Source organism: Agelaius phoeniceus, chromosome 1 (genome assembly GCF_051311805.1).
Source record: "Agelaius phoeniceus isolate bAgePho1 chromosome 1, bAgePho1.hap1, whole genome shotgun sequence".
In the NCBI taxonomy this organism is placed as follows: domain Eukaryota; kingdom Metazoa; phylum Chordata; class Aves; order Passeriformes; family Icteridae; genus Agelaius; species Agelaius phoeniceus.
This window is the reverse complement of record NC_135265.1, coordinates 16,523,185-16,543,811: the sequence shown is the minus strand read 5'-3', so window position 1 is coordinate 16,543,811 and position 20,627 is coordinate 16,523,185. Positions and strand designations below refer to the sequence as shown.

At 36.1% G+C, this 20,627-nt stretch overlaps 1 protein-coding gene across 5 annotated transcripts in view; it reads right to left on the bottom strand.

Annotated features, from left to right (window-relative positions):
- The window catches only part of ODAD2 (outer dynein arm docking complex subunit 2), a 69,251-nt gene that overhangs the window by 6,031 nt on the left and 42,593 nt on the right, over positions 1 to 20,627 (bottom strand). For all 5 annotated transcript variants that reach the window (XM_077173649.1, XM_077173665.1, XM_077173658.1 and 2 more), the window contains 2 exons: positions 17,426 to 17,614; positions 16,618 to 16,839 (listed from right to left, as the gene is read on the bottom strand). In XM_077173649.1, coding sequence (XP_077029764.1) covers positions 16,618 to 16,839; positions 17,426 to 17,614 — 411 coding nt within the window. The remainder of the gene's footprint in view (positions 1 to 16,617; positions 16,840 to 17,425; positions 17,615 to 20,627) is intronic.

The following is a 20,627-nucleotide window of genomic DNA, read 5'->3' as shown; positions in this document are numbered from 1 at the left end:
ACTCTGAGCTAGCAGCTGTAAAAAATCCAGTACCAAGAAATTCCAATGAAGGCAAAAAATGAGCAAGGCTGACACTGTGCTGCCTCCCCCTTGCACAGGGTCTCTCCTCCCTGGGACTAAAGTCAGAGCAACACCTGTTGCATCCTTCTTCACCCTTTCTGAACATCAAGAGGTAAAACTGAAGCTCTCTGATTGGGGTGGGAGAAATCCTGGGAAGATTACACCTGGCTTCTTTTCCTTTCTTGTCCTATTTCTGTCTTTTCTCTCTCCCATGAAACAAATCTCCATTCTGGCAGCCACAGGAAAATGGCAACTTTAGGGAATCACTCAAGAATGTCTGGGGGGTATCAGGAAGTCCAAAGGATGCAGCTTGGGCTGAGGTACACCTGAACATGATGGCAGCCAGCAGGCTGGCCAGGAACTCTTTTTTTCATCCTCCCTATCCTCCCTCAGAAAGAGTACAGGAGCTGGAAAAGCTGTACATTTTCTGCAAAGAGGTGCAGGACTCCAAGTTAGGATGAGAACAGACTTGCCTGCAGTTTTTTGTGCGCTTTCACCTGCCTCAGGACTTAAGACAGGTGATTTGTCCTTGGCAGGTGATTTGTCCTTGTCCTTTCTTATGTGATTGCCTGGGACAAAATGACTGTTGGCAAGATGAATCCCACAAAATGCCAGGAAATGAGGGGAAAAGAAAAGTAGGGCTTGATAGTTTCAGTGAGATATTCTGAACATGTGATTACTGGTACTTTACCATGAGATGTTTACGATTTCATTAGGATAAACAGTTTCAGTGAGCTACAACTCATTTTACACCATGACAGATTTGAAGATTAAAATCCTTCTGGATACATTTTTCCGTTTTCCCATTTTTCCTACCTGCTCTCTGTCCATTTTTGTCTATTTTGTTTAGTTCCCTCCTTTGTTACAATTAAAGTAAAAGGCATCGAGGACAAGGGCCATATTTCTTCAATATCTGAATGGGAACAGCATTCTTGAAAAGAAATCTCTTGCCCACACAATAATAACATACAAAATAGGAATATAGCTGTCATATTCTCCAATAAGGTTAAATGTTGCATTGCATTACTTTGGAGACATACATAAAACCTATATGCCTAAAGGGAATTATAATATGGTACACCCACACATATTGGCAAATGTTTATACAGCTACAAGCTATGAATGCACTCTACAGCTCTCTCTTCACCTCATCTATTTTACTGTCTTTTTCTTATATAGTTATTTAGAGAAAGATGCCCTCCTTCTCTGCAAAGACACAATAAATGGGCAGAGAACTGTGAATATTACTGACAAGGAGAAGAGCAACAAAATGTCAAATGGTGAAATGTAGAATAGTTTAAAAACTGCAAATTTGCAAATAATGTAAAAATACTCTAAGTTTAAAGGTTTTCCCATCTCAATTTGATACTTACAGGATTTCAGAGGAATATTTACAACTATTTCAGGTGTAAATCTAACTGCCTATAAAAATATCATGCAAAGGTGAAGTAGCTAAATAAAACTAGTAATCAAAGTTATTTCTAATCTTTGTTTAAAAGGTACAATTATATGGAACTAATTGGAGACCTTAAAGGCAGACAGCTTGAATCTCCATTCAGCTGCAAGACGTTTGGTGCAATATTAAGAAAGAATTCAATCATCATGAACATTCCAATGTACAAAAAGTCTTACAGGATATGAAATTCATCCCATAAAAAACAATAGGCAGATTTGATAATCCAAAAGTGATGAATCCCAGGTCTCACAGCATATTTTTATTTGAACCACTTTCTGTATTTTATTTTTATTTCATTGTAGTTTTCAAAAGAAGATTAACATATGAAAGGCTTTTGGTGGCATAGAGAGAATACAGAACTTTTTTTGTGATTTCAATAGAGTGACATTTCAAAATTTATTAAGATTAATAAATCTTAAACCTGCTTACTTATTATATGGCATGGACATTCAAAACTGTAAACTTATGTCATGAATGTCCCTTTCATAGTTTACTTTGGCTCAGTAACATGTTGTGGACTATCCTTCCTTTCTATCATTGCAAACCTGACCAATCTTTCTTTTTTGTATTTCCTGCTCCTTTTCTATACTTACCTGCTTTTTCACTCTTTGCTTTCCTTTTCATTTTGCAGGAGCATGACTTGTACTTTTCCTTTCCTTCTTAAACATTATTGAGGAGGTATGATAGGAAATTGAGAAAGAATTGCTAATTCAGTTTTGTTTCAATATTTTTAACATTACTATGGATATGAATACTATAATTTTGTCTATCTCTAGTAATCACATGAAAATTATATGAAAGTTAATCAGGGGCAGTTGCAAATAAACTATCAGCAGCAAGTCAGAGGAAAAAAATGAGGTTTAAGCTGTCCGTTAACCCTGACATTCTGAAGGATTCTGCCTGATTTCTCAACAATGCCCTGAAAACATGATGTGGCTTTTTTCCCTTTAGTTTGTCTGATATTCCTGAAATGCACTCTTAACTATTCCATCTTTCAAAACACCACTGAATTGCATTAAAGGGGAACTATAGTTTCCAGACTTTTCACAAATTTTGCAATGTTTCTCTCAAGTGCCTCTTATCCTGAGAATAGGGATCTGAGAACATAATCTGCCTGTAACAATATTTTAAAAGTATGTTAGATCTACTGGTATGAGTGAACTGACTTCAAACTCTCTTCTGTATTCCATTGAAAGTACTGATTTTGATCTCTAAAGTTATATAGCTTTAGGTCCAATGCTCTAAGGGTTGGTCTCTCTTCCTACATAGGATCATTATAATCAAAACCAGTGAGGTGCTTTTGCTAGTAAACCTTACATATCAAAATCTGGGGATAAAAGCAGGAGGTTCTCCCTGTGAATTTGTACAATAGCATTTGTTTGAAATAAGTAGCCAGCATATTTTAAAGCTGGGTTTTTTGTGGCACACACACAAGAAGACTGTTCTATAGTCTTATGTTTTAAGATGTGGGGGTTGCAACAGTGCATACATTTACATAAACTGGAAGATGAGTGGTACTGTTCAACATATAATCTGATTTTAGACTAGTAAATGTACTAGAAAATGTTGAATTAGAACACAAGATAAATAAATATATAGATGGTATGAACACAGATCAGCTCTATTCATACAAATATGAAACTGAATGTGACAAAGCGAGAAAAGATCTGGAGCTGTTCACGGACAAGGGTACATGTATAGTCCACATGTTCATTCATATTAGTAAGTCTAAATTTTCTTAATATCAGAAAACTAAGTGTATGGTACCATTCATTTCTCAAGATTCTCAAACTGCTTTTTTTTGCTATTAGAGAAAACCAAATTATTTTATACTAAGGAGTCATCTTTCTATAATAAATGCAAATTTTTTATGAACAGTTTGGTCAGTTGTCATAAAATATATTTACAAGTGCTGGAAATTTGTGTGCTTCTAAAAAGTCTGGATAGAGGAAAATATTACCATGTACACTTATTTTGACAGATAAATGCTTTGGTTTTTTGGTGGTTGAAAAAAAGGGAGTTGCTTGAATTAGCACTCCAATCAGGCCATATTCAACCAAAATATTTGTGATTTGCATACAGTTCTTTAGAGGGGAGTTATATAGTTTTTCAAAAATAAGCAAAACATCTCTCCAAAGCCACTCAAGGACTCTGGCCACAAGGTGCTTGAATGGCTGCTCACTTTTGGAAGCTTTGTGAGATCAGAGACTTTTAAAAATACTGTGTTACATGCAAACAAGCAAGCAATAATACCTGTCTGACTTTTATATGTCAGCAATACTAGAGACCTTGATCTGCTCCCTTCCCTCTCTAAAGATGTAACTATGAAGTAGGAAATGAAAAATCAATCAATAAAAGTTAAATTTAAAGCTTTTCTCTGATTAGAACAAAAGCCCATTCCTCAATTTTTTCATTAACTTCTCAACTTCAATTCCAAGCTTCAGGTTTTGGAAATGTTTTTGGCTTATTCATTTGCTTGAGCTCTTTTAGTTCTATAAAAAGAAAGTTATAGTTGTGCTTGGGCAAGTGGAGGTTGTACCACATGCATAAAAGCTCTGCTAAAGCTGGTTAAAGCATGCGGGGGAAGATGTGAAAATTAATTTTCTAAAACCATGCAACTCTGTGCTTTAACACAGGAGAAAAAAAAATTCATGTGAACCCTCTACCTGAATGTTGCTACAAAAGGTTAAAAGAATCATGATTTAAAGCTGGTGTGGTGGTTCCTTTGTCTCTCAGGTAGGATGAAATGGTTGGAGCTAACCAGCTACCCAAGGCATTATTTCACAACACTACTGCAAGCACAAGAATATTACTGACCACGTGGTGGGCATTCTTGGGTGAGTATGTTTGAGGCATGCTGCCACCTAATAAAAGCAGTATGTGGAAGATGATTTAAGAGAAAGCACTGCTCCCACACAGGGAATGTGCTCTCTACTTCATCAGCTCCCCACTCAAACAGGCTACTTTTTCATTTCAACAGCACATCATGGCTTTGACTCATGAAGACAATTAAGGAACTTAACATCCTTCTCTGAACAGAAGTATCTTTATGCAGAATATTGTAAATTTTGTGAAAGAGTGGTTTCTCAAAATACAATTCCCTCATATGCATTTCTGATGCAGAAGAATTAAACAGACTATCAGTTTCTCCCCCCACACTCCAGGATGTCAACAAAAATTTAAGGATAAATAACACCTACATGTAACTGCAAATTTCATGAGGATTCTTGATTATGAGACCAAGAGCAGAAAAATTAACAGAAACAGCCTGCTCAGTAAGAAACAAAGTCAGGGCTTCATGGTGTCCCTAACTGTATCTTATACTGAAATTTTTTCTGTCCAAATTGTTTGCAAGGACTTTATTTTGTCACCCAAACATTTGGACATCTTTTCAATCCTAACCAATAGTTACTGGCACTATCTGCAGCACGTGCAGTGAGCAAAACTGTTCAGTGTAGTAAATCCATGAAAGGGGAAAACTTTGCACTGAGCTGTGATGTATTTGCACAGGACACTTGACCTCTGTTCTGCACTGTGAAGTGCAGTTTGCAATTGTTTCTGTCTGCACTTCTCACAGAGAACTGTATTGTCAGCAGTTTGTGACATCACCATTTACTACCCTTCCATTTATTACCGTTTATGAAGATCCTTTGGCTCCAAAACTTCATCCCAATTTCTAAACTTTGATTCCTGAGTTTTAAACAGTTATTTATCCTCCCTAGGACTCTGCCTTCTCATCACATCACATTTTAACTTCTTTAATAGTTTTTGGTGAAGAGTGCTGCTCAACGCTTTCTTAAAATCCAAGCATGGTCAATTCCACCTTTCCAAACAGCAACAGGATTATTGCACACCAGTAGAGCAATCAACTGATGGAAAGACAAAATTCTTTGAGAAGCAAAAGACTGATAAAATATCCTCTATACCACGAATATTCAGCAAATCCAGTGCCAAAGACGGACTTTTTTTCAATATATACACACTCCCTTAGCCTATAATGCCTCTAGAGTCCAGCAATTATGTCTCTCTGGAATTCTGAGAAGGTGCTAATCCAGTCTAATGAATGTTGCATTTGTGCAGATTGCACAGATTTGATTTTAGGTGTTCTAAAGACCTTCTTGATATTTTAAACTTTTCTCTATTTCCACAGAGTCCTAATTATGTATCTTATCCTAGTATTTGGAACTGTTATACCTGTACAGCAGTATGGAAGCACGTTTATGAGTTGCTGCTTTCTCAATCCTATGTAATGGAAAAGTTTTATTATTTTTATCTATACCTTCAATACAAATGCAATGAGTAGAATCAGCCTAAAGGCACCTTCTATCTAGCTTTACAGCTCTCCTAAATCCAAAGGTAACATGTAATTTGCAGTGTATCAGACTCTTACAGTAATTAAAAAGTGTTACTGGCTAATAATATTCTCTCACTCTAACATTGCATTTTTTTCTTCAAAGTTTCCAGAGATGAAGAATTATCATAAACCATGGCACGCCAAGAAATTCTGCACTGACTAGCAGCTGATAAATACAGCCAATAATTACCCTTGGAGATAAAAGAAAAATTAATTAAAATAAAAATTTCAATGAAATGAAATCATATGAACCTTCACTTACAGTCCAGGAGAAGATACATTTTAGCTTTCATATGCAATTGATTGTAAAATGAGCATAATTGCATCAGCAATTTATATCCAGTCCCTGCCCTCACTCAAGTCAGGACAGAATTCTCATCAGGCTCATGCTGCCTGGCAGCCTTGTCAGGTCTTCAGAATTGATGCCAAAGTACAGAACACTGACCAGGAACATTAACACTAGAGTCCATCCCATAATACTGCAAACGGGCTTTTCCTTAGCATCTTTCCCTTGAAAGGGGTATCAATAAGTTGTGCCTTATCACTTAAAAGATACCAGAGAATGTGCTTTGCAACGGTGATATAAGAGATATTACAATGACTAGGGCTTGAAGCCAAACTGAACTGAGTGATTGATTCTACAGGAAGAACTTTTTTCTTGGTATTTTTTATGTTCAGATTCTTTGAATAGCTCCTTACATACAAGGAAACTATTTTTGATCAGCTGAATGTCAAAAATAATTACCTGGCATCCTGTCCTTACACATTAAACCCAGTATCTCTTAATTAAGAAAACTAATTTTATATCTGACAGTTCAGCTAAGATACTATTCCATAAAAATAAAAATATTTTAATGCTCTTCTTTCTTATTATTGCCAAATTAGAAAGAAATGATTCACACAGTCACAAGGATAAGACTAGTGCAGGGAGCTAAACAATTGCAAGAAGCTGCTCTGTGTATTTCTGTGGTTTGGAAATAGAGCCAAGTCAGAAGGAAAAGACATTCTCTGCATTTTCTAAAGCAAGATAAATACAGAAAAGAAATATAGATGAAAGATGGAACTGCTATCTGCAGATTCTGCCAGATTCCTTGGCTTTTTGGCACACCTATTGAAACTGGCAGACTTAGCCAGTAGCAATCTTTTCCATTAAAAGGAGCAGCATATATTTTGATTTAACATACTTTGTTTGTGCATTTTTAAGCTTCAAAAATGTCTATTTAAATTTTTTTTAATGATTCCTTCTGCACAGTTGGCTGCAATTGCCCTTATTTGAAATGGCTCATTTATCACTAAAAGAGCTGCAGGGCACAGCTACTGTTAAACAGCTCCAACAAATGTACAGCTTAGTGGGACAAGCTTCTTTTTATAAGACTAAAAGATGTTTAAAATGTGCCAAGAGGAGCTTTATGCCAGCCTCTAGGTTTGTTATCCAAATGTTACAAAATTAGAGATCTCCTGAAGCACAGAGTTTGGGCAAAAATAAGCTGATCTCCCTTAGGCTGCTGTTTTTTCCCATCCACAATCAGCCAGATTTTAACAGAACACTTGCTACATATCATAAACTTCAGTAATGTGAAATTTTGAAAAAGTAATCTAAAGTCTGAGGCTTAATCTATACTAAAGCCAAACTTCATTACCTTTGTCAATGGTGCAAAAGTAAAATGTTTTACCTAAAAGTACCCTTACTTTATGAATGGTGACATTTTGCTTATTATGAAGGTAGAACAGCTACTGGCTCCTGCTTCCTAGAGCTGAAACTGTAAGCAAAATGTTTAAAGCAACCTGGCAGTTGCCAACACAATGGAAACTGGTAACACTGTAAATTTACATTAATCCTTCTGAAATGGAATAAAACATGATAGTATGTGACTTAGTTTATGGAATCTCTTATATCCAAAATTTAAGTGTGATGTGATGTGATGTGATCAATACATTTGTTGGCGAAGGGATTTAGCATATTTTTGGTAGACAACAGACATGCAGAAATTTTGGAATCTAGTGCCCTCTTTCTTGATGTCCAAGAACTGTAACAACTGTTGTAAAAAGCAACAGGCATCAGCTTGGAGCATGTGCCAGATGCGCCGTATCTCCAGCCTGAACTGTGGAGCCTGAGCAGAGCAAACCATTGCACTTACAAAGGGGGTTTTTCTAAAGGCAAAATTACAACACAAATATGTAAATTGAAAATACATACTACTATAACCCAATAGTACTATTGCATAGATATCACATGAAATATTTTGGATTGATTTATGAAGATATATTAAACCTTGCTTTATAATGTAAAACTCCATATTGTGTATTTAATGTTCTCACCAAAGGCCCCCACAAGAAAACAAGCAAACCTGTTGCCAAATTCTCCTAAAGAAGTGCGTGCCAGTGCTTTTCCACTTCATTTTCTATACTCCAAATAAATATAGTATGTGACAAAAGGTTGGTTTTAGAATGCTTTCAGTAGAAATTACTAATAATTGTCTTCCATGTTTTGTAATTTACATCTATTTATTTCACAAAGATGGTCTTATGCAAGTCTTTGAACGCAAAACAGTTAGCCAAAACTTCTTGTAGGGATTTATGACTTTAGCAAACAATGACCAGTTTTCTGGAAGCTCTGCACAATAAATTACAGAAGCTGTATTTTTTAACACAGTCATTATAAAAACCTTCCAAATATGAAATCTACATTTCACAATAACTTTCAGAAACAGTGGTAAAACAAACGGGTTTCATATCTTGGAATATTACAAGGGAATAGAAGAGTCTAACATTTCTGCCACTAAGAACTGAACTCAAAAAGCACAAATACCTCCTATTAACTCCACACAGGATTCAGAAAATACATTATGGCTGTTATGCCTTCTTTGCCAAATAAACCAAAACCAACCTACCAACAAACCCAAGCTTAACACATCTATGCTCTTCCCACCTCCCCTCCAATGCATTTCTTGAGGCTGTACCCTGATAAAAAGACCAATTTTAAAAAAAATTAAAATGTATGATTATACAAATCAAGTCACATTCTTAGGGCATGAGTGTCTTCTGTGCCCACTTCACTGTACCAAGCAGTTGAAATTTACTTTTCAGCATTCCTGGTGATGTTGTTATAAGCTACCACAACTGATATTCCAGAAGGTATCCACTAGTATTTTGTAATATAACAAAACAGAGCAATTCCATGTTGGGCAAATAATAGCATAAACCACAGAGTAAGGCTAAAGATCAGTTCTATGCATGGGTAGGTTGGATAGACTTTCAACAATAAAAAATATCAGAACACGAATGAAACCTCTGATCATCTGCATTTCATGTATGTACCTTAATCATTAGGTTAATGGTTCCTCTAGCCCAAAAATAATTAGTTCTGTATGTACAATGGAACAAGAACAGGAGAAAATGAACTTTTTCATAGTGCAGCACAGAAATATATCATTCAATTAATTTGGAAAATAAAAGCTGCTCAGAACAATGCAAAGCTGAACAGAGACTAATTTACTTAGACTTCATGTAGCCTTCAGCACAAGCACACACATGCAAAAACCTGACAACAGCACCAGTTATGGATCCCATATGGTGTGAGTGCCTTAAAGTCTGGGTGACTGGCTACTCTCCAGTGGTTCTAGATTTTTACAAAAAGTTTACAGTCATTATTTGTTATTTATATTGCAGTTAAGATGACTGAGTTGCAGTTATGAATTAGCAGTTAAAAAAATGTATCCTGGTTTGCTTAAACTATCAAATATGAACATATAAATATTTTAAATAGTTTTTCTAGCAGTCCTATCTGTTTGTTCACCTCCACCTTACTGTGTGTTACATTTAAATTGAAAATTTTCTGGAGTCATCTTCTTCTCATGAAGGTACACATCACTCCCTAGCAAAGTGAACCCCTTATCTGTGATCAGTGCCTTTAAGCATCATCCCAGTACACAGAAAAAAATGCATAAATAAAAAAATTGGTAACTTTACTATTTGTTAGCTAACTATTTCAGAATTCAAGAGAAATTTAAAGTCAAAATATCAAGGGGTCCTCATATAAGATACTGGAAATCACCTTAGTGGGAAGATCTTAAATGTTTTAAAATATTTATGTACCATCTGCTTGGGTACCTGTAAAGGTAGAATTTCATTGGCAGGCAGAACAGGCATTTTTTAGCTTCACCCTTTACAATCAAAGCCACTGGTATTCTTTTCACAGACCTTAATAAACTTATGTCTCTGTAATTCAAAAGTATTTACCACTTTCTCAGCCAGTAAACTCCTTCAGTTTTCTAAGGAATCTTACCTCTGCCAAAGCTGCAGTCCTCAGGAAAGGCAACATTTTGTTTTAAAGGCATTACAAAAAGGGTCATTGTGTTTGTCTCTGAATATCTTCCTTTCTAAAACAATAAAAAGCTTGAACACGTTTTGTGGCTGCTTTTGAATTGTGAATTATTCTTTCAAAAATGAGACCTAAGTCTTTTGACATTTACAAAGTATTTTGACAAAAATTAAATCTGATTTAATCATCTGAAAAAAAAATCATCTTATATCACAATGTCTAAATTCACTGGTGATTTTTTACTCCTGTGCATGAAGGCCAACCTTATAAGCATGCACAGGTTTAACCTGCGGATCCATTTCCAGAAAGACACGAAAATCAAAGTAGAAAATTGGCCAATAACAAACTTTGAGGGCAATACTGTGGCCAAAGAGAATAATGAAAATCTCTGATGTTCAAACAGAGCTTACATAGAAACAGGGAAGTTATTTTACCTGATTTAAGTATTCATACAGATATTACTGGAATACGGAATTTCGTCCTGAAGTATGTTGCAATTCAGTCCAAAAAGGAAGTTCAAAAATAAAAAATTCAGAACTGACACACAAATATAGCTAAAGAATTAAAAAGACAGAAATTTCATCAGCGATTACACTTGCCTAACTAATTAAAAATATGACAATGAGACAAGAATTTAATTTTTTTCAATAAGAATGTATGTGAGGACAGAAGTTATGTAGGGCTTGTCAGTTTACTAAGCAAAAGTATCATGCATAATTGCATAAGATAAAGCTAGACAAACCTTAGGCTACAAATAAGGTGCAAATGTTTTTATGGGGAAGGTATTTAACTACTGGAACAAGTTATGATGTCTCTGGTGGATTTTCCATTGCTGGAATTTTTTAAGTAAAGAGTCAGTGTTTTTCTAAAAGATATACTCTATTCCAAACAGAAAAAAATGAAGCAATGTCTCTGGTTTGCATGAGCAAGGCTAGTCAGACTCAGTCATTAAAACGATCCTTCCAGTATTATAATGTATGGACCTACAAGTATGTCACATGAGAATAGTGTCCAGTTTACCAGACTATAATCTTATTTGACCTTTTTAAATATTGGCATATTACCTCTCTTCCAGCCCTGCAACTTCCCCTGTACCACAAGCTTGCTGAAAATCAACATCAAGGAGGACATTAATTTAAATTCAGCTGTCTGAAAGCTGGCTGTTTAGTCTGAGCTAGTCACCTAGGTTCTTTCTACATTCAGTGGAGAAAATTAGGCACTTTCATGAGTCTACTTCTTGCAGATATCTTGGGCATCTATTTTCAGCTAGGATAAGTCTGCAGGTGTCTCTCTCTTTCCATTGCCTACAGAAGGTGTCTTAGTTTAGACTACTTTAAACTCCATACCTAAAAGTGGCCAAAATTAGATGAAAGGAATCCATCCTTAATATTCCAAAAATCTCTTTCAAAATCCTTGGATTCAAGTTAGTTAGATCCACTAATTTAAAACATCTGGCATTATTAGATCATACTCAATGTGTGCTTCAGTTACGGCTGGGCAGATTGAGTTTCATCACCATCATAGCATATAAATTCAACTCATCTGTATTCTTCTAGGAAAAGAAAAATTAATATTTTTAATAGCTCTTTCTTATTGCACTATTATTCAGAATTCTGTCATTCCTATCTAATAATGAAGTGAACTGTATGCTCATTTTTAAAAGTTCTCCACTGCCTTGGATGGGATTCACCCCATTAAACATAGATACCTACAGCATAGATGTGCAGCTCTAACCTTTGAACCTGCACTGTCATTACAGCCAAAGGAGACCAGAAAATATTGCCTGTAGAAACCAAGGTGCCTTATCTTTGCATAAATGTCTAAATTAAAAGAGATGAAACAGTAAAAAAACTATTCTTCTTCCTTGACTATTATACGAATTGGGATGACTATTTCAGTTTGGCATGTGCACTGTGTAAACATTTAAAGTTAAGATGAATTACTAATTTGATTAATTTTGTTCTTCCACAGCCTGACTTTGGCTGCTTATTTCTCTTGTTCTTACTTTTTTCATTGCTTTAATAATCTCCTCAGAGACTTCTCAGAATCTCATTAGCAACATAATAAAAGACTGGACTCAACTCTGTAGATGATGAAGGCATTCAAACTTCCTAGGCCTTTATTACACAGAAATCATCATCATCATCATCATCATCATCATCATCACCATCATCCACAAAACCAAATCCTTTATATCACTTACAAAGTCAGAAATTAACTTCTGCAATAGCAGAAATTAACTTCCATGAGAGACTATTTTTCATCTTCCTTCATTTGTGAAGGAAGAACGACGAGGAATAATCAGCAACATGTTTTTCATGTGTATATACTTTGGATTTTTTTAATACTTGAAGTCTTTGAGAAGGTATAGTATGAGCAGTATCATGGGTGCCTGTCCTATTAGATCCCCATCCTCACTAACTTACTTCAGAAACAATCCAAATCTAGAGCTTGCCAACATCAGCAATAAAAAGAGTGACTGTAGCACTGTATTATCTTGACATGGTCTGTAGGAAAATTATTTAAATACTTTTTGGCATCTTCTGATGACTTTACTTCTTCCTTTAAAACACGTTTACACTCATCTTTTCACTGCTAAAGTAACTGCACTTCCATAGTCTCCCATTTCCTCCTCAGTCTTTTAACAATTTGTCTTACAAGGGCCTCCCTTGTAACAAACCTGTACTCTAGCTCACAGTTAGACTCGTTTTTCATGAATGCTCTAAAGTTTCAGCAGCAGGCAAATATAGGTGGACATCATTGTTTCTCTGCAATAGCTTTAAGGGAAATGTTCTGCTGTTTCTGTGAATGGAAACAGTGGTGATGGCTTGGTGCTGTTTTCTGTTGCCTGTGAACTTTCCTATTTCTCTCTTCTCTTCTCTTCTCTTCTCTTCTCTTCTCTTCTCTTCTCTTCTCTTCTCTTCTCTTCTCTTCTCTTCTCTTCTCTTGGTCACAGACTCCAAGTATAAAGAATGCTGCCTGATATTCCTGCTTATCTCAGCTGTAAACTGCCAAACCCTCACCGGATTTCTCTTCTTCCTTGATTTCTGGATGGTTGTCTCCAATCTTGAATTCAAATTGATACCTGTTCCTTACTCTGATGTCTATCAATTTCTCTTACTGTCTAGTGTCCCACATGTCATCTTTAAAAATGCAAATGCATGTTACTGCATTGTTACTGCACTGATGTTACTGCATCATTGAAAATGAAAAATCTATTTTCCAGCACAGCCATGAGAAAGAGGAAATATGTTCTGGTGTTTGGTAGAAAGAAAGCATTTATTCATCTGACCTCTGGTGTTTGGTAGAAAGAAAGCATTTGTTCACCTGTCACAGGTCATAACCATTGTTCCATTCCCAGTCCATAACATCGATTGTGGAACTGAACATAAAAGAATAACTTCATAAACTGCCTTTCTAAACTTCCTCCAAAATCCCTGTTTGTCCCCTCAGAATTTCACATGGCAGCTGACATACTCCAGTGACTTTCCAAGATTTTTATCATTTAGACTCACTTGACAAAATTGAATGTATTTTGAGTGCAGTTCCAAAAAGGTGAAAATATCCAACACTGGTTCTCTCTCACTGTTGTTTTGTGATTTGCAAATAATGTTTGAAGCAGTAGCAAAATGTGAACTACAACACTCTGATTGGAATTATTTTCTGTTTATAATTTTATTACTGGTTTCCTGGACAAAAACATGTATATAGACATTGAATAGGGAATGGTCAGAAAATCTAATGCTTTGAGAGTCTCTGACCAACTGTTAAAGTACTCAGCAACTGTGTCATTCACACAGGCTAAATGTTTCCCTGAAGCATCACACATTCTTTGTATGTGAACAAAGCACGTGAACATGTGCTGAAGAACACCTGGAATTAGGCAATCCAGTCACAACTATAGAGGCTGAGACATTAATACAACTCTACATGATCACTGAAACACCAGATATCTGGTAAAAGATGAAAAAAAAAATCAAACAAATCCAAATAAGTTTCCTAGAAAAAATATGATTGGTCCTGGAATAACCTGTACATAACAACCTCTATATAAATACAAAGTATGCTTTCAGTCAACTACTCACTGGAGAGGCTAGAAGAATGGAAACACCCAGGCATTCTGTCATTACTGTGAAGCACTGAGCAAAGATATCCACCAGCACAGACAGAGTGCTGTGGGTTGTCTGCTTGTTTTTTCTACCTCTGTTGGTGTCAGGATTGAAGGCACTCCAGATGATAGTTTGTGTTCAGACTCAGGTGTTTACTGTTTCTTATCAATGCTACAGCCACGTAGCCATGAGTTCTGAAGTCTTTCATTATGAAGGCACAAAATAGCTAACTATCTCTTATTACAAGGTCTTTTAAGGCTAAAGTATCCAATTAAGAAATTACACCTAGATTATTTTCCCTTTTAACCCAATAACTGATCTCTCAAGGCCCACAATGCGGACTTTTCTGTCCAATTACAAAATAACACTGAAACCCATGAAGAAGAAGGAAGAAGAAAGTAAAGAAGAAGGGCAACATGCCTCTGCTAAAACCTCCATCTTGCTTCATATTTATTACTATATTCTAAAACCCCAAACTTAGAAGTTTTCCACCCTGTGATATTACACTTCTAACCAACTACAGACCCGTAATCCCAGTGCTATTAATCAATTTTGGAAGCCTTCTCCACAGCCTCAGGTCAAATGCAGTGCTCTCTTGCAAGTCTGTGCCTTTCAGCACAGAAAGTTTAAAATTCTCAGCATCCAGGGTTCCAACAGAGTGCTGCAACTCCTGTCTTGCCCATGTTGTGCAGACCAACTGAACAGGCCAGGCAAGACCCAGCCTTCTGACTCGTGCATTTCTGCAATTAAATCTCCACCCACTCTCCTTGCCACCTGGGAATGCCTATCCAGCCTTTCTGAAACTCCAGTTACTGGTTCTTGATGGCAATTCCAATAGTGCCAGCAAGGGAGTCAAGCTCTTAAGTGTTGGTGGATTGGTCATCTGTGCCCTGAGCTGCCATGGTGCATGTGTTGATTTGCTCCATGATCTGCTCAGCTCTGGCAACACAGAACAAAAGCACTTGGATGAGCACATCTGGAAAAGTCAGAATATTGTGAATAATAAAAAACATTAAAAATTTGTTATATTTTTCTGTACATCCCTATTTATCTGGAAGTACAAATTAATGCTTTTTATTTAAAGTGTTTATTAACACTTTAACTAGGACTGAAAAATAAAGTGAACCTAGAGTGAGGTGGAATTACTCCAAAAGTGCACCATCAGAATCAGTGTGCTGCAACTTATGAAACCTGAAATCTCCATAATAAATTGAAAGAAAATAGATGACAGGAGCTCAGAAAATGTATTGTGCCAGTTAAACAGAGAGAGAAGCAAGATTTAAAAGTCAACAAATGCCAATGCTGTAGTACAGGATATATTCCAATATATGTGACTGTGATAGTAAGGTGTTACTCTCCAGTACTGAAAGGGTAGCTTAGATTTGAGTAAGTTCAAGTATTGGACCTTAAACTGAATATTTAAGTATTTTTGACCAGAGGATCCTTTAAGGCCAACAGCACACAGATGAACACATGGTAATTCAGACCATTAACTGTGCCAGAACTGAAACTGCTCACAATGAAGTACACTATCATAAATGCAGTCATAAATCAACATTAATAATAACACTGCATTATAAGTCAACTCTTACTGCAAATACATTTACCTGAACACCAAGTAAAATGAAAGGTCTACATACAGTGAATCTTTCAGGGAATTTATGAAAATTGAGAACTCCTAATGTCTCCATCTCTAAAGTCATAATGCTCATCTCTCCTGTGCCAAAGGAGTAACTCTTCTGATTTCAACTAGTGAGACAAAACTTTGCTTAAAAAATCTTTTTGAAAGAAAATTTTGTTCTAAGATCTTTGCAGAATGTGATAATGCTTAACTCCTAAAATAAGAATTTTATAAGTAAATTCAGAATTCACCAAAACAGCTCTAGGTAAACTAAGCCTTTGTATTATGGTATCTTAATTTGTCCCCAAATCCAGTTACATTCAATGCCTAGGTGGCTTACTGCCATGTTAGACAACCATCCATTAAGATAACTCAACTTCTTTAGTAAATGTCACTTGAGAACAACAAAATGCTGATGTCATGCCACTACCAGCCTAGGTCAGAGGTGAGTACTCTAAAAGTGAATGTCCACATCATACTTCCATTCTCAAAACCCACCTAGCTGTTTGGTATTTTTGACACCAAAATCCTGTTTCCTAATTTACTAATTAGACAAACATTTTTAGGATAAAGTTTAGAAAATTTGAGGAACACAGCAGTATTCAATAATTATTTCAAATTAAAGATGTCTTTTTTTAACCATGCCAAACCTCTTCAATAGTTTTAGCCCCAAATAAGAAAAAGCTTCCACCTCACCTTCACCACTCCATTTTCATGCATGATGACACAGTTGTTGGGATCCTCTGAAAGCTGATATAAAGCCTGAGCTGTAGCTCTGTGAACTAATGGATCCTTTGACTTCAAGTAACGTGCTAAAGGAGCCACAGCCTTGGCCTCTCCAAAGGCAACTCTGTTGCTGCCCCACATGCAACAGTGGGCAATGGCCTCTGCTAAGTGACGTCTTAACTTGTTATTGTTCTGAAGAAGGTAAAAATATAACAAATTAAAGTCAACACACAACAAAAAATTCATTGGAAAGCAAAATTGTATTCCCACACATCTTTAAGACATCCCAATTTAATTGCAGTACAATTAAAACTGGAGAGAGCTGTAAGGCATAGAGCTATTAAAGTCCCTTAATATTCTTTTTATAGCAAGTGCTGTGAATTTTTATATTATTTCAAATGTACTTTTAGACTGACTGGAAATTAGATAAGATAGCAATAAAATGTAAAATATAGCCCCATCAGCGAGATTCTTCTGCATGTTCGGATTAATTGTTTTCTCAACCCTTTGTGCTGTTCTCATATAGCAGCTGCACCACTCAAAAGCAATATTCTGCAACAGTAACTATTAAAATGAAGCTCATCTTCCAAACCAATTTTAGTAGCAGACACAGACTGTTTTGATGTCCAATATATGTCCCACAGAGGAATGATGCTACAGCTCTTCCTTTTAACTGCTGCAAAATCTACTGCTCTTGTCATAACCCTTCAGTTGGGCATAATGCAGTCTGAAGTAAGAAACTCCAACGCTTTTGATGATATCTTTAAATGTTACTTACTGTGTTTGCTAGCTTGGACAACAGAGGGACAACTCCATGATCTGTCATAACAGCTAAGTTTTCTTGATCTTTAGCTATATTTGCAATGGCTGCACAGACACTTGTTAAAACTTCTTTATCCTTTGATTTTAGCAAATTGACTATCAGTTCCAAGCCACCAACAAATGATCGAACCATTTCCCCAGAATTCTAAATGAGAATCAAAAGAAACACAGTTTTAAAATATTCAATCAGTATTTATATGCAAATGTTTAAAAAAGAGATTGGCATGGCATATTTATTCAAAACTGCAGCTATTGCTGTGTTGCCTTCACCAAGAAATATGGCTATTTGGAACTTGGAGCTCTTTTGATTGACATATGAGAGTTAGACTATTTTATATACCACCATACAGGCAGAAATTCAATGCCTAAATAAAGGTATTTATCATTTTTCATACCTCAGGGTATAAAAATCTCCAGCTGTCACTTTAGAAGGGTGCAAGTCTCACTTATCAGTAGTACCAAAGGGGCCAGATGGGTGCCTTGCATACCTCAGGGCATCTAACACAGCAACAGACACTTTAGGCTCTCAAAGTGTCTCCTGTTTCCTACATTTAGTCTGACAACTAAGACAAAGGAATGACAATATTATTTTCTTGTATCAATGCCAATGAGTATTCAGGAATATTTAAGAGGGAAAGTTACACAAGTCATGACAGCAATTGTGGAAGAACCATGGTGTACCTCAGAGTATGAAAAATCAATGTAAAATGTGAATAAAGGACATAAAAACTACCCTGGAAAAATGTCTAAGTTTACCCATAAAAATGAAATAGAAACAGTGTGCCTGGATCTTGAATACAGTGGGCAGATCTGGTCCATTTTTCAAAAAGTTATCATAACGTTAAAAAAGGTTTAGAGAAAGACAACAAGAATAGTCACTGGTAGGGAACTGTTCTGCAGAAGGAATGACTAACCAACCACAACACTCAAGGTAATAAAAGAAAAATAATAAAAGAATAATAAAATAATAAAAGAAAAAAGAAAAAAATAATAAAAGAAAAAAGTGTGATATAGATATACAGAACCTTGAGTAGAGTGGAAAGGGCACACCAGGATCTCTCTTCTAGAAGAACTGGAATCATCAGATAAAATCAGTAGGTGGCATGTTCAGAATCAAAGTTGCTTTTAAACAATGTACAGTTGAGAAGTTGTAAGTCCTTGAAACAGGATTGCAGTGGCTCTCAAAAAATTTGCATGTTAGGCAAATTCAAAGAAAAAAAGAAAATCCATTAAGGGTTATTCAGTATGAAAGTATTCTCTCTGCTTTAGAAATTTCCTGAGCACAGACTTCTTGAAGTGATGTTATGGTGGCACATCTGAAGGTGGCATTGCACAGTCTGGTGTCAAACTGTAATTACATTGGAACAAGAGTCAAGCAGTCAAATGGCTGGCAGTAACTTCATAGGATATATTTCAGCTTGTGCTCCTCAGTGGTGAAAAATGTGCAGGGATAGAAAGAAAAGTCTGTAAGTGGAATTGCTTTTATTTGTTTCTTTCAACAGGCCACTAGGAGAATTTTGAATAAAAACTACTAGACATTCTCCTGAAAGCCTTTGGACTTCATGTAAGTGCAAACATGGATTATATGAACTTTCCTAGGGCTAGGGAGTGACCCTGAAGACCAATCATTTTTGATTATATTTATTTCTTTTGGGGGGCTGATTTATGAACAGAGTAGGGTCCAACTGTATTGTGTCAGCTTTGCTGAGCAAATCCATCAAATCACGGACTTGGTAAATGAAGATTTCATAAGATGCTGCAGTTTCATCTTTTTTTTAGTTCTGGGACTAAATGTCAAACAGAACTCTTAGCTGTGATGTTTCCTTCTCACAGAAAGCAAAAGCAGTGGGCAGGCCCATTGGGAACGAAACATTTTTTGCCAGAGCCAGAAAAAATCTTGAGACTGGAAGGGAAAGCTTAAAGCCAAACTGTGTAAGGGTAAAAAACAGAAACCACAGCATGTGGAAAAAGGGCAGCATCCAAAAGTAAACTTCATGCAAAAGTCCTAAAAACCCCCAAAACAAACACATAACAGAGGTTCTTACAGAATTTAAAATAGAATGTAAATTCAGAAGAAGGACAATACAGGTTTGTGGCTCAGAACAGCAGCTGAGAAAGAGAAGGAGGGGCAATGCTCTGCCATTTTATTACCATGTGAGCTGCATGTAGAGGCAGGTGGGCTTACAGAGGGTTTCCCATGGATATAACCAGCATCAATGTTCCTCTATGATTGCTAGTATATGCATACCACAATGTAATGCATCTACAATCACCTGAATTAAAACAGTTTGTCCATATCAGTTTTCATGTTTGTCTTGAAATTTTAAAATTCAACCCAAGGCGATATGTAATGGGTTACTGAGAAAGCTTTCTTACCTACATGTATTCAAATTTCTTATGCATACAAATTTCTTACCTACATGTATTCAAGGGCTAGAAGTTAAATTACCAGACATGGGAGGAGAAAAGGAAATGAAATATTTTATATTTACTTCCTAACTTTGAAGGTCACTACAGCATTACCTTGTGTATAAATATAGCCTCAACAGATGAGAAAGGCTTCTGTTCAACAGGTAAATGCTACAGTACAAGGTCTAAGATTTGAAAGGGTCCTGAACACAATTCTGTGCTTCTGCACAGTTCAGATACCTCCATATTCCTGATGTTGAAAGATACTCCATGAAGAGACAAAATAGCTTTTATCTCATCTTAATGAATCAGTACCAACATTTTATATTTTTCTACCTGTACGTATTTTCTTTCCAGGTGATTATAGCCCTATTTGTTGAATTTCTCTTCTGACAAGCTTATACTTTCCACATTTTGCACTGGAGCACATCCCACTAAAGTCATGGAATAACATATAAACAATTCAGCAGTAAGAAAAAGAAAAGAGTTTCAATAATCATCTGTGAAACCAAGTAAACACAAGGACAGAGCTTTCTACCAGTGATGAAAAGCAGAGGGAAACTGCAGAAACCACATGTCAGGGAAGTTTCCCAAATGTGATTGTGGGTGTAGTCTGGTGGTCTGTGCAAGACAAAGAGAAAAGCAAAACAGCAAGAAATTTGAAGAACAATGAGCGGAAAGAAGGACCAAAATGAGAGCTTTAAAATCCATTATGTTATGTACAAGATTTCTCTTTTTTGGAGAAACTT